This window comes from Amia ocellicauda, chromosome 19 (assembly GCF_036373705.1).
Source record: "Amia ocellicauda isolate fAmiCal2 chromosome 19, fAmiCal2.hap1, whole genome shotgun sequence".
Taxonomy (NCBI): domain Eukaryota; kingdom Metazoa; phylum Chordata; class Actinopteri; order Amiiformes; family Amiidae; genus Amia; species Amia ocellicauda.
The window spans coordinates 21537891-21553501 of NC_089868.1; the positions used below are offsets into that span (position 1 = coordinate 21537891).

The 15611-nt window shown below is 38.3% G+C and overlaps 1 protein-coding gene across 7 annotated transcripts in view; it reads right to left on the reverse strand.

Annotated features, from left to right (window-relative positions):
* The window catches only part of camsap2a (calmodulin regulated spectrin-associated protein family, member 2a), a 45275-nt gene that overhangs the window by 13602 nt on the left and 16062 nt on the right, over positions 1 to 15611 (reverse strand). For 4 of the 7 annotated variants that reach the window (XM_066691621.1, XM_066691620.1, XM_066691624.1 and 1 more), the window contains exons 3-7: positions 9305 to 9466; positions 8567 to 8650; positions 4745 to 4777; positions 3288 to 3429; positions 2540 to 2679 (exon numbers count right to left, since the gene is read on the reverse strand). In XM_066691621.1, the coding sequence (XP_066547718.1) occupies positions 2540 to 2679; positions 3288 to 3429; positions 4745 to 4777; positions 8567 to 8650; positions 9305 to 9466 (561 nt within the window). The remainder of the gene's footprint in view (positions 1 to 2539; positions 2680 to 3287; positions 3430 to 4744; positions 4778 to 8566; positions 8651 to 9304; positions 9467 to 15611) is intronic. The other 3 variants (XM_066691625.1, XM_066691622.1, XM_066691626.1) reach the window with 1 other exon arrangement.

Genomic DNA, 15611 nt, shown 5'->3' on the forward strand with positions numbered 1-15611 from the left:
TTCAGGCACAAAGGCAGCCAGGATTGATTTGCAGTCTCCAATTTAACACTAGACACTAGACAATATTCCTTATGAATTGTCAACATGGAGACATTTAAGTGACTTAGCAAGCAGTAGGTCAAGAATGGGACATTTCTGCTAATTAAGGTAATCAGATGATTTTAGTTTTTTTAATTAAAGGAATAGAACATTTTAAATTGAGCTGCTGCTACTTATCAACAACAACAATAACATTAATAATAATAATAATAATAAGCAATGTTGTTGATATATTTAAAGTAGATGCAAAATAACGAAATCCAAAAAGAAAATAAGATGGAGAAAGCAACAAGACATTCTCAGCCAAGAACTGCATCTCTTCATATTTTACTTCATACAGCCTGGTCAATTGGGATAATGTATTTCTGTCAATCCTATTAAATGTTTGTTACACATATGTCACACTGGGTCCTAAAGGGTTAACATGATTATTTTATTTTTTTTACATTTTGAGAAGAGCAGTGAGGAGGAATGAGATTTGTAATAGGACAGCTCTTTAATGGCAGTGCGGTCCTGTTTTCCCTGTTTTTTGTTTGTGCATATGTTATTAAAAGAGTGGAAAACCAACTGAGTAGCTGCAATATTGCGAAAGCTGTACTTTAACAGGATTATTGCTGAAAGCAGCAGCATTTTCCTTTTTTGTGTGTTAGTGGGAGCTGGATGAGCTCAGCAAAAAAACAAAGCAAAACCTGCACACCCTCTAACACCAGATGGCAGGCCTGAGAGCGCTACACTTGACACACATTTCTGCCGCCATCACAGATGTGGAGCCGAGACTGCCTCACCTTGGACTGTGTGAGCTCATCTGTAAGAACGTCCTTCTCCGTTTGCTATTCGTTTATGACCACTGTTCGCTTTACACGTTACAGAGCAGAATGAAGCTCTGGCTTCAGGAAGTGAACAGAGCCTCAATTCAGTAAGACGAGGATAAAAGTAGGTCAAGGTTACTGTCAAAGGATTGGCCTGAAGGTAATAGATATGCTATAATTCCAGGAGAATCAATCACAAATGTGCAAGGGTTCTTTGCTGCAATTTCATTTTTCATTCAGACAAAAATAGGTTTGTGGTGTCACAGCTAGCATCCTAGACCACTGTAGAACAGCCTGAATATTAATGGGACTTCAAAACAGTTCTTGTCAAACAGCAGAGTAATATGTAAGTCCCTCAAAAACATATAAACAAGGGATGAGAAAATACTTTTTACACTGCACAATCCTCCCGTGTCTGCAAAGTGATTTTAGCCTAGCAACCCTAAAAGAAGATCTAATTCAGTGACTAATAGGACAGAAGAAGACATTATTCTTCATGTGCTATACTTTGTTCATTCCTGATTTAGATATTTTAGAGAATGATTCCTTATCACTCTTGAAGAGCTTGTGTGGAACAGACAACTCCTTCCCCAATCATTCTCAATAAAATACATTGAAATATACATTTAAGCATCAGTGTTCTTTGGTACTCTAGAAACTGAACAAACAGGATGTATTGATTTACAAGTGCCTTGTATGTAAAGTGAGCAAGAAAGAGCACAATGTTGTCAGTTCATAAAACGCTCCTCAGTCAGTTGGGTCAGTATCTGCAATACTCTTCCAAGAGAAGTCAAAGAACTGACGGTTAAGCCAACTGCTATTTCCATCTCAAAAGGCAGTGCCAGGTTCTGAATGTCCTCAGCACTTACAAGCTGCAAACAAGGTTTTTTTTATCCTCTGTTTTACAGTGACATGCTTCATTAGAGAACTATACTCGTTCTAAACCTCTTAATACCGTATTTATTCATCTCGGCTGAGCCTCCCATTAACAGTCACAAGGCTGTGAAACAAAATCATCCCAGAACTAATTTAACACATTGCAGGAAGCCGTCCATGGAGGTCAAGTGCAATATTTGTATTTTCTTTTCTTCAGGAAGAACGACGGAGTGCCACTAAAATATCCCCACCGCCAGAGTCCAGGGAGTAACATCACGTCTACTCAACAGTCTGTCTTTATTTTGTACAACAAGAAAGCAATACAAATTCAAAGGCCAAGCAGCTCAGACTGCTTACTGAAATCCTTCCGCCCTTCAATTTCACATGCCAACGGTAATAGAAAATCCATGTATATTTGCGTACTCTACATGACCGCTATTCCTGTTCAATCTCTCAAAGACAAATGGAAAGAGAGAATGTTAGAAGAAACGAAAAAGCATAGCCACCCCTGCCATTGGCCGACTGTTAGTGTACTTTCTGATGAATAGTTGTTTCAGAGCCATCTTGCAGTCAGATCTGAACGTGCTGATGACTAACAGATTCAACATCCCAGTAATAGTGTGGTTTACTTTCCTCCGTGCAGAATGTATCTGCCCACCCTTCGAACATCTCCATTACAACTGTATGACTCATACCTACTAAGGGAAGAATGTTATTGGAGGCTTGATGTGTTTTTTTAATTAATCATCAAGTACTTGAGAGAGAAAACGGTGCGAGGCCCAAATGTTTTTCGAGGGTCCATAAACAGATCTTACCTTTATCGAGGAGGAGGCATAGAGCATGTCTTCTAGCGTGAAGTGACAACATCGGTTCAAGTTCTCCTGACAGAATTCCTGAATCAGCTGTAGATTATACAAGCTGTCTGCCAACGACATGGTCTCCTTCAAGCAGATATCTGAGGAAGAGTCAGAAATGGACGATGACGTAAGAAAAAGCCAACGGCAAAACTGCTCCGCGTCCAAATTTCTACCCTGTCATTAGCCCAGCACGCAGTGGATGTTTATAATTAAACTGAAAAGCTATATCCAGTGAGATAACAACACAAAAAATGTTCAGTAAGCAATGTTTAATGAACACTTTAAGGCTAATAGGAAGTAGAAATTGAATAATACTCATACTCTAAACAGGATTCCCAATACCTTAACATATCAACTGAACATCAATTAACAAACCCCCTTTAGGGTGATTTAATGTGCATTTGGCAAACCTCTTTCCAAATGGAAATTAAAAAACAAAATGTGTCAGTTTGTAATATCTTCTGATTGGGTTGCAGCACTTGGGGAATCTACTGCTGCACATTTGAGAGCATCACTGGGAGGATTTTCAATCTTGGTATCAGTCCTCTGGGAATCTCTGTTGTGGCGGAGTTCTGTTGGAATTGCCTTGAAGCACACATGCTGCACACATCTCTAAAAAACAACCACACTGTGCCGCAAGATAAAGGCTGTGCTATCAAGAAAGGCTGCACTTTGAAAACAATGCAACCGATCAACTATTTTATACCTTCTAACTTCACGATGTCTGGGCAGTAGAAGTGGATCAAAGCAGCCAGTGCACAGCCATCAGTGCTGTCTTTCAGTAAGTTGTCCACGGGGGGAATGCATGGTATTTGTCTTGGCATTGCCTGTTCCTTCCTGTAGCGAGCCTGTGCACACCAAAAACAGATTAAACGTAGACACATACACACACACACTTTACTCCACACAGTTCAAAGTGGGGTCTTTGGATTTGGGATTGGGAATTTACAACAGGAAACAGGAACTTGTCACATGCAGGGCTGCAAACTACAACAACACAGATGACACTAGCTCCACATTTACAGTGTTTCGTATATGAATGTATCACACCATCAACAGATCAGCTTTAGTTTTGTTTTGCTTCTTTCATTCGGAGTTTCCCAGCCCCGGAGATGATAATGTGGTTGGTGTTGGCACAACAAAAATGGGCCGAGAACCTCATTCATGTAATCACTTGCACAAAATAAGAACGCAGATTTAATTTTCTTTTGAGGCTGTGTTCCCAGCTGTATCTCGTTCTGACCACTTTAAAGTATATTATAAAGTATTCATCGTCGTTGTTAAACATGCTCTGGCTATTTTATGTTAAATTGAATAACATTTAATAACTCACTGCAAGCAGGTCATTACAAACTATGTCTTAACCCAGCAAAATAAACTTCCTGACCTCTACCCTACCATTTCTCCCTTGGCTAACGACTGTACTGTGCGTAGACTGCTTACTGTTTAATAGTATTTTTATAGGTCTAACTGGGGAGAAACAAAAAAAGAAAAATGGAAAGGGAAAGTAATAACCTTTTCCTTTCATAAGGAAAAAGGGCACCCATTCATCCAGCTCCTACATTTGTGAATTCAATGGCCATATCTCTCCCTTGACAATAATATAATAGAAGTTCAAACATCAATTTGAGTTTCCTGCATACCTACCAGGAAAACAACACATACAAATAAAAGTCATGTACTAACAAAAAAGCCTTTGTTTCTTTCTCTTCACTTAACAAACATGAAAGGACAGGTTGAAGTTGAATAATTAAGCAAGGGTGGTGAAATGGGGTTTTCAAAAATAGACAAAGATGGTTTTAATCATCTTTATTTATTAGAATTCCAGCCAACCTTGTTTTGCTTTACAATGTTGATGTATTCATCTAAAAATAACTGATGAGAATGAAGGGATATCCCCTCCAAGTGACCATATTTCTGGATCATATTTCACCCTCATACCACTGTGATGATTTTATATCTAGTACAAATTAAAGTCGCAGAAGACTGAAGTGGCTGTTAAACAAGGTTGAGGACTCTAAGATTAAACAAAATAGTGTTCCTGTTCACGATTGCAGGACACCCTTTTGTTTTTTCAGGCCTTGCAGCCAATGGGAGACGTGCATGCAGTGGGACACAGATGAAGACATGAGTGAGAGAAATAAAGCTGGTAGGCAGACTTACAGGAACCAGTTTCCAATACCATTTGGTTGGAGACTTCAGCAGCAAAAAAAAGCAGCAGAAAAAGAAAAGGGTGACAGAAAACAAAACACGGAGAACAGTCAGCAGTCTGCAGGCATGATGTGACCAGCTTGCAAAGCTTTCACAACATCAAAGGGTTTCATATAGGAAGAATTTCGGGTTATTTTCCAGCCCGTCCTTGCAATCCAATGCGTCAATTGCATGAACAATCTCACTCTCATGCAAGGAGTTTAACCTATTCACTGACTGAAAAAAGGCTTTCAACTACAGACAGACAAAGATGCAAGTATTCCTCAAGGATCGTAAAGTATCTGGGATCTATTAGGTCTGTGCTGCATCCATATTGAACACTATTTGTGCCCTAGGGTCTTTGGTGCATTATGAATTAGTTTTGATGCCAAAAGATGTCTTAAATTTAAACTCTTCTTTTATAACAACGGTTTGACAGGCAGATCTATCCGATTTCTATATGATCCGCAAAGCAACTTATGCAAACAGTTTTAACTTCAATACATATTTTGTATTATGCATGCCTGTAGGACAATGGGGCGAAAATTAAATATACATGCTCTGGCCGGGCACCAGAAACAATGGCTGACAACTTCAATATTGCATGGGGAAGTCAATTCTGGTAAAGCCTTTAAATAACTCGGGATCATCAGTTGTCCGCTGGTTGGGAAAATGTTATCGTTCCTTTTGTTTTTTTCATACAGGGTTAACAAAGGATAAACATACAAAGATACAGCAGATCTTGCCTGGAGGGGCTTCACATCAAAACAGAGCAGCCCTGTCTCAATTTTTTATTAACCCAGTGCTTGTTGATTGTGCACTGGAGAGAGAGCAGTGCATCACAGACTTAATAGAGGCTGCCACTATAGACCAGTTCTATATGATATTATTCTTAATATAACTGATAGCGCATTGTAATGGTGGAGCACAGAACTGCAAACAAGCACTCGATTGCCAATATAAAATTTCATTTTCCATTTTTGTCTGGTCAATATCGACACACAATAAAATGCATTTTAGATTCCAGAAAAGTGAGAAAGCTTTTCTTTCAGTCAGAAAAACAGGGGATTCCATGGTATCTATGTCAGACACAAGCCTTTTTGGTTGATTATGGAACAAAACTTGATGGATTCCAACCCTCTCTTTTTATTTCCGTGGGTTTCAAAAATTCTCTAATGGTGAATGCCGTGTGTATTCCTGCTATGTCAAAGGATAAAGAGCTTTTTCACTCAATGCAGCGTGATTACACATCTTATTTTCTGTGTATGCTCATAGACACGGGAGCTGCATTGATAAAAACATCTCTCAGTCCAGACATTCCACAATGATCTGATTAGCAGTTGTTTGAATGTTGTCCAAACTCCTCTAATACTTACATGTAACCTAGCCTAATAATTCAACTCGCTTTCAATACAACTGTTTTTTCTTATTTATATTCCAGAATCACAAGTGTTTAAACTGTCTTGTTAAAATTATTTAAATTAGTCTGAGTTTAAGTTGTTTACCTCTTTCTATCTTAAGCTGGCTCCCATAAAATCATCTGTAACGTATGTAGCAGATACAGTTGAGTCCTGAATTATCTCAGGCCTGGTGCCTCAAACACAAACCAAGTAAAAGACCAAAAGGGCATAGGATTCATGCACTAAAGATACAGCATAATAACTATAACCAGAGATGGTCATGATTAAATATATTATCATAACTGTGCTGGAATCTATACACAAACAGTTTTAAGATAGCCTGCTTAGTGCTGCCTTATATTAGGAGTGCAGAAAGCTGTTTATTGAAGAGAGTTGCTGTTAACTCTAAGCTCAGACAACCGACTCAATTCTCTTTCAATGTAACGTTTGTTGAAGTATATTTGTTACAGTTTAAATATATATATCACTCCAGCACAGATACTGGTGCTTAAAACTATACAGATGTAATTAATAAACATAGTGATCAAGTCTATCCAAGGAAAACATTCTGCAACTGCATGTTGAGAGTGTTGGTGCAATTGAGTGTGTCAGAACAGATGAGGTCACTGTTCATATCAATTATTCCCCCCCCGTGTCTCTTAAACCACAAGCAAAACACAGTGAGAAAAGCCTGCCTCTGACGGACAGTAGGCCGGGAGGTGGGACGTGGTTTTAGCAGGATTATAACACAAAATGCTCACTAGAACATTCCTGGCCTACCGATGTTACTGTCCCTGACAGGAAACAGTGGACGGCTTGCTTCGTTTCAGCAAGGAATGCTGCTTCTGCAGAGTGACGGGTCACATTAACATCAAGTTTATGCTGAGCAATGGCTTGGAAATGAAACAGTAAAATATACTGCTCTTTTCTTGCAATTTACAGTTTAAAACTGCCTCCTGAACTGAGCAGTCTGCCTGAAAGATTCAAGATACATTCTCTATGAGAGGCTGCAGGAGGAAAATACTTGTTTCAGCCCCTAACACTATAAGCTGTAGTGTTTTTACTTCAGTCATACACTATCAAGTACTAGCACCATTGTGAGGCCTTCAAATCAAAGAAGAAAAAAAGGATTACAATTTCACACAGCACAGATCTTTGATCTTCAACAATCTATCAGCAGCAATATTGCTTATCTGATACCACACTGAGAACTGATCAGCTAAACTGACTGAGAGGAAGGAACATTTGTTTTGGTTTTAATGGTCCGTACGGCGTTACTGCCATTGCATGGAGTGAATGGGAAGCGGGTGGCATGAACTGCCCTCAGCAGGTCTACTTCACGTTTAGCAGCGAGATGACATTGCATTCCTGCACACAATCCACACACAGCTGTGAGAATGAGCTCAACCCGTGCTGTGTCAGCGTGCCGAATCCAACAGGCATTCAGGAGAACACCATGCTTAAGATTGTCTAGACAGTTATCAGCAAACCATGGGCAACAACAAACTCCTATCAGAAACTATTTCACAGCAATGACAAGGCATTTTTACATTTCGATACACATTTCTATAAAAGAAGAAATAAAACCACCACCACCAACAACAACACTTTACCTAAGACTGGATGAAACTCATATGACACAGATAGGTATTGCAACAAATTACAACATGCTTGGTTTTCATGAGCTTAAAATGTTATCTTGTCATCAGTACTGCTTTTGTTATGTCTGAACGTTAAAAAAGATGACAGCAAAAAGTAATATCATCTCTCCAAGTGTTTCCTTACTCATTCATACGCTGTGATGATTTGAAAACCAGAAGCTGACCAGACAAATATGATGTGTATTAGTCAAGGATGGCTGTTCTGCTCAGAGTACGTTGCCACCCGCTGGCTCACGGTACCCAGTGAGATAATGCCACGCTGACTTGTTAGTTGTAGGATAAGTGTACAAATGTTTTTGTTTCCATGGTTTCAGGCTATTCACTGCCAGAGCCGGCCTACTGTAACTGAAATTTGCACAAAGTAGCTCAGTGTTTTAGAGGAAAAAAATGTAACTATATTATACAACTGAAAAACTTTAAAGGGAACGTTTTATGTGTGTGTTTTATGTCTGTTAATATACTGTACGATTGACTAAAAAGCATGAATTGCACTGCAGGATAAAAATTGCATATAAATGCATAAATAAAACATGTCTAAAGGACTGTACATTACTTTGTACTTTCACGCAAAAACTTTCTGCAAACTGCCGATTAAGTTGATCCAGATTTAGAACTGGCAATGTCTGTGAATGTGAACGCAAGCAGTCTAGCCTTTTTCTTTTCAATCAACTCCACCTGGCATGTTGTTCAATTTAGTATTGTTTTTTTTTATTAAAGCCAATGATTCTACTCACCCTTGGTCCTCCAGAGGGTTCTGAACACTGAGCTTCTCGGATCTTCTGCTCTTGGATGATGATGTCTTTTAAGTGTTCATTTACCTTTATATAAAAATAAAGTATGTCAAGTAAAATAAAGCGCACTTACACACTTGACAATTAATAGTTATACCTGCAGGAACTGATGGGTGTTTAAGAAAACAAGAACATGAAAAGAAAAATGTAAACATGTCAATGGTAAATTGTTATTAGGGATGAAAATGACAGTAGAAATGGTCTTTTATTTAGGTTGTGAGAGTATTATTCTAAATAAGTTACATTTTGGACTAAGATTAAGTTTAGTGATTGTTAACATGATGTGATTTCAACATTTTTGTTTTTTCTTAGTTTTTTTCCTCCTCCCTGGAGTGAATCTTCTGACAAATATGAGAGAGTCTTTTAGTTATTATACATTTTGAAAGGATAAGATTGTATGGTTTCACGCAAGAGTTCCTCTTCAGAGTTCAAATTCCGCTGAGCGGTTTAAGCTAACACTTCAGAGTTAGTATCGCTCAAGAATCTCCTGTGGCATCTTAACATACATTTCCATGGATTATGTTTTGGTTCTGAAACAGTGACTTTGCCCCAACGACTACAGCAGCAGTCTGAGGTGAACAATTTAAATTCCCGTCTGCCACAGCCTGAGACTCACTGTGTGTGCATACAATCTGAGAGACACAATGAAATATGAAGAGTAATGAATCCTTGGTTAAGTACCTTATTAATCCAGCTGGTGACAGCATCCTCGGTATCATACGGCATATCGACATCAGGATAAAAAGGTGAGTACTTCTGTACGCACTTCACAACCTTCTCCACGCTCACCATCTCCACAGTGTAAGCCATCATCAGCGTGTCGATCATGGCCAAGTGTGCACTCTGCGAAAGAAAAACACAGAAAACAACAGCTTTATTTTTAGGGCTCATCTAGACAAGGTAGTGTCACTTCTGTAGGCCTCCACCCATGGATCCATGTGGTGTAATGGCTCTCCTTTCACTGTCACTGACCTGAAAACACTTCTTCCCAGGTTGGGAGTCTTTCTGTGCTTCAGTTGCTTGGAAAACAGCTGTGCAGCCTCCTTGATCAACAGTCTAATTACTTACATTCATATTCAAATACCCCCAAAGGCAGAGATTGGAGAGTTGTAGATTAAGCTGATTGTTGTGCCAGAGAAAGCAAAATGTGTAGCACTTCCTGGCTTTAGATCCTATTGAACCAAAATGTCAATTGCTGTGCAGAAGGTTGGAGCTCATTAACACTTGCATTTGTGATACATTTAAAATAATAATGTAATATTAGATGGTTATAGTTTTTACTTTTCTCAACAATCTGTTCAATTCAACACCAGTTCTCTACATCAGAGTGTATGTAAATGCAAACTATAGTACTGAAACGTGGAAATAGGCATCTGGATAATATTTAACCTTTGTAACCTCTCTTGAGGTCACAGCTGAAATCAGTCAAGCTTTCATAGATCCTGCAAGTTACTTCAGCACTTCTGCACAGCCTTCTCTACCCTACCCGTGGTTGTGCTGACACTGTGGTTTGCTGCTGTATAATTAATCACTGTTAAAACCTGTCGGCCCGGGCCCGAGATCTTCCAAGGGGTATTTATCCCTGAAGCTTGTAATAACAGAGCAAATAAATGTTTTGACTTTGAGATTTATTTATTTATTTAAAAAGAGGCAAAACAACAGATATAAGAGTTTCGGAAAGATACCATTATAGGCGTGCCAAATTTAGACTAACAAAAGGGGCGGTTTACATTTTAATGAGGAATTAGCCTGCTAGAACTGAACTTGCTAAACAAGCACTTCTGACTACAGGCAGAAATCAGAAATGGTTTCGATGCTTGGTTTTCTCATTAAATCGTACGCTTGAAATTAAAATCTGTAACGAGTTCACTTTTAGTTTTAGAAACAGATGGAAGAAACCCACAAACCGCGAAATCTAACTGCATGTTCATGCAGAGTGAGAACTTGCAAGCCTTCTTGACTCTATTTAGCTTGTTATAGACTTCATCCCTTTTAAAGGTAGGCCTGTTGAAGATATAAAATGCTTAGCCATAATAAATTAATAGATAATAAAAAATAATGATACATACAATTAAAGAACTATATATTTTTTGACCTTATACTGAATCAAATATCAGTGCTGTCAAAATGCCTTGCTGGCTGTCTGTCTGTTCCCTATTAAATGTAGTATGTTTACAGGAATGCCACTGCTGTCTTCTCATAAGAAGTTGGTATTCTTGGGCAAAACTGCTCACAATACAGTCCTGAATATGAAAACGATAAAGGTCAGATCCAAATGAGAATGTCATTCCCATTGAATTGTATTCCCATGATATTTTGGAGTTGAAAGAGGGACTTACTCAGTCAAACCGCAAAGAAAATGCAGTAGGGATTTCATTGAGATTTCTTGCAGAAACACCAGTTTGTGATGACATCCTTCTATCAACTTAGCTCATATTATTTGTTTCTTTTCATGACAGAAGTAAAAAATGAATAACCTTACATTTGCACCAGTTTGCAGCATTACTTTATTAATCATAAATCCATTTATATACGTAATAACAAATACATTTTTTTAACTTGCAAAAGAATGCAAATGTGCTGCAGATCAGTTTTTGTCAACTGATTTTCACCAGATTATGTTTGGCGACACAACATTTATTTTGATTTATTAATAACACAAGTTACTGTTTTTTACATCAAGAACTCAATGCCATTCCCAAGAATTTTCCTCAACATGTTCAGCCCTCAATGGTATTTTTTTTGTTAATGATGTGCACCATCTAATATGAAGTAGTTCATATTATTACTGTCTGCTTGTGTTTAATTCAAACATTTGCTTCGATACATTTGTCTGCTTAAAAACCCTCTTTGGTTTCTGATTTTCTGCAACACAAAGACTTTTGCTGAGTAAATCTGTCTTCATTGATATGGCACATTTAATTATAAAGACAGGCTCACTTACTGCATGCTGCACAGTAAGTACCTGAATAAAGAAGATGTAATTCATGCCTTTAATAAAAGCTGAAAGAGAAATAGATAAATAATCTTATTATTATAAGGAAAGTATTCTGTTATTACAGAGGCAAACATCTGCCACAATTATTCAGGTAAATTAATAACTTGTCTGTAATATACATTAAACTCCACTTACCTGCTCACTACTATTGCTCCTTATGATCTAATTCTTGCACGTTAAATTGCCTTAATTGTTAACTAAATCTGTACTATTTGTAAGTGCACCTCTTATCTCAACTACATGTAGCTCTGGTGCAACAATTACTGTATTTTCCTCCTCTGATTGTCCTACGTTTCTTGAATAATTATTTTGGGACAGCATTAAGTTTCCATCGGTAAAGACACCTGCTGTGAAATATTGTTTTTGCACAGTTAACTGCCTGAACAGACCATGCAGTTCTGCCTCATCAACAGGCAATTATTGGGTCTGCAGGATATCAGGGTACACTTGCTGGTCTCTTCATATGTATATCTATCTCCCCCTACGGAAAAAGTTATAGAGAATATATTGCCCCTGCATTTCCCTGGCTATGAGCAAGAGAATGCAGGTTTCATTTTCACTACTACATCACTGAACTGGGTGCATATATCTTTTCTGCCTAGTTTTGTCTTAACCAAGGCTAAACATAGATGTCATATTTCACCCAGTATTAAAATCTGCTCCTGCAACTAGAAGCTCAATATGACACGATAATATCTCAGGCAGTGCAGTGTAGCAGTTCATGAATGTGCGTCTTTAATGGCATACTGCACTATAAATACTGAACTGTAACTGCCCTCAATAAATAGGTTAAGTCTTGGAAGTCCTTATACCAAAGTTGAAAAACAAAGTGTGGCAACATCTTCTGTAATGACTGTTTCTTTCAATCTTGAAGACTTGGTGATAGTAATTTCCTCCTTTTCCTCAGAGTTAAATCTGTTCATTTAATTGAATAAGAAGCTTAGGGGGATATGCCTGTGAATTGCACGATTCAATGCAATCTGCAGCATCATGGTAATGCTTTCTAAAGCCTGCAGTGTTTTTTAAAAATGACTGGCATCTCCACAGTGGAAAGCCACTCTAATCTTTTCTTCAACAACCTGTACTGCCTCCACTTGAATTTCCTACGGTCATGTTTATGCATTATATGCACAAGAAGTGAGACGCGTTAAATGATTTTGAGGACATGAATTTGGGTTTCATTATTTTCTCAATTTGGACAAAAAAAATTAATGACTAGATAGATGGATGGCAAAGTCAATTTGGTTTACATCATAAAAGACTCAGCAGTTCTTTTTAAATGCATAACAAGAAACATTAAACAAACTACAAATGGATAGTACCTGTGCCACACACAACCATTCGACTACCAAGAACCATGATTGGGTAAGGGCGTCTGCAAATAGATAAATAATGATTTAAATAGGTTAAATGTTGAGCAAAAAAAAAATGTATACCTAATCTAAACCAACTGTACTGCTGGTGCAAAAGATAGATACACCAGAAAAACAACTTAGTTTTTTTTGTTTATTTTTACATAGTATTGGGTATTGAAACCTTGTTATTAGTTAACTCCAAAGCCTCACTTTTAAACAACGTCTTTCAAGCAGTCTCACAGCAGTTCATACAGGCCATCATAACCTTACACTCACTCACTCGATCATTCTGATTTAATTTCAGAGATATTACTTGAGCTAGCTCCCCAATCTTTCATAAGTGCGCTGCGGAATGCAAATCTTAGACTGCCTGGAAGTTCCAACCGTTCTTCAGAAATCAATCACGGGTTCGAGATGTTTCGCTTGGTAGCATTTGCTTATTCTGTGGTGCTTTTTACAGAATCAGAACGGCAAACATCATGTGAACACTTGCTGAAGGACGTGGCTGCAGATCTTGTCAATGAGGAAATAATTAACTATCACAGAAAGCTTTAGGTTCATTACACTTATGCCAGCAGACACGCATAAAACTACCCTGACACAATGTTCCCAGCTGTTGAGATCTGTTACCGAGCGATGACGAGCTGCCGTCCGGGGTGAAGCCACTTCCAGGGTGAAAGAATGGCTGCTCTGTATAAACAGCTCGGCTTGTTTGTTCAGCAGGGAGGACGGAGGTTTCTCGAGCTGTGAGCAGCATTCCAAACATGCCAGGATGCACGAGAGGCCGGCCACTGTTGTTATTGTGCTCCTTTAATATTCATCCACAAATCCAGCAGGTCACCTGAGGAACGTCCTTCTATAAGGGTTGAGATAGATACCAAACACATAGATACAATCCAATTATCCTCCCTTTCTCCTTTAAATACTGTATAGTACTAACATTTCTTATTCATTCTGGGCACAAATGTATCAGTGAAATAAACTGGAGTAAAAGAAACCAACTATGAGTCTTGTTTCTCCTGCTGCCACAGACCTTTGCTATTTCATGGTCACTCGAAATGGAACATGTCATGACATCTTTCAGTTTTACATTTACTTTTTGAATCATTTAAAAAAAACTCCAATAATTCTAATACTTTTCACTATATCGCCAAAGACGGTCATACACTACAGGTTTTGTAATGACGCCAAGGAAAGTGATAATGAATTGGTAAAGTATCCATTTCTGATTCACTGAGCATTCACAAAACAACAACAAAGCAAAGCATATCCGTAAACAAGATTCCTCCGGTGGACGATCATGGCTAATAAAATATATACAGCAGCCTTTCATGGATGAATTTGTAACCGTGTCATAAACCTTTACATGAGAGCATTCCACACCAACAACTTAAAGCCCACTCAGTAAAATGGACGCATTTTAGATCTTACACACAATCTTTTTTTGTGGAAAATGTTCTCTTTAGCCCTGACGTCAATGTATTGAGGGTAATCTTGAGGTCACCGTGATACCTTTCCTATTTCGTCCTCTGCTATTTGAACAGAACTAACTCACAAGGCCGGAATGCAAATAATAATTTCCCATTTAGACTGATTGTGAAACGTGATTAACCGATCTGTTGATGTTGGTACTCTTTTTTTAAACTACATATTAGAAATATCAAATTACATGTGCTATATCATACTCTGAACAGAGCTACAAAAGCAATAAAACATTATTACCTTTCCTCTGCAAACGACGCAGGCATAATGGCTCTCCTTTATTGGCTTTTCCTACTACATCTTGAGACTGGGGATTTGGACAAATGTATTTTTCCTACACTTCGGCACAGAACACCTCAGGTTCTGCAATGTACCACTCCTTAATTGTGAAGATGTTTCAAGTCTCTTTTTCCATAGTGTCTAAATACCAATGGCCATATTAAAAAATAATAGCATATCATTATCCTATGGAGGGAAGAGAGACGTATATATATATATATATATATATATATATATAAAAAAAGACAGATAAATAGACACAAGAGGCTGTGGGAACCTAACATTTCAGATCTCATCGTTCAAAACATGGCAGGCCTCTCTCTCATCTGCACTGGTAACCATGGAAATGAAGCAGAGGCACATCGGGTGTACATCGGGGGGGCAGTCATTGTTCCCCAAGGCCGGGGAGTGAAGGTATGCACGCCTCCATCACTGTGCTTTACCCTGCAGAGCGGGAGTGTGTCTCACTCATGAACACGTTTGAGGGAAACTACAAAGCAAATCAAACCCGTCGAGAGAACTAAAAACTATGCCAAATCAGCGATTCCCCAATCCTTTTTCAAGCCCGTGACACAGGTACATAAATTAAAATAACATGTTGTGTGGCCCACCAACCCCTTCTGCCTGCTAATCCCACTTTTATCAACATTAAAACATAACTTGCATAATATATATCGATTTTCACATTTGCTAAAATGTTGTAATGTAACACAAAGGTGTACAGTATAAGGTCTCATCTTTCAACATGCCAATGCAGCAACACAGTTTGGGTTAAGGCTAGGGTTCGAGCCTCCAGTAAACTTTCGTTAAGGTTAGGGTCCTGATTTAACTGAATCAAGTGTAGTTTTGTATGGACCTAGGTTCAAGCTTTGGT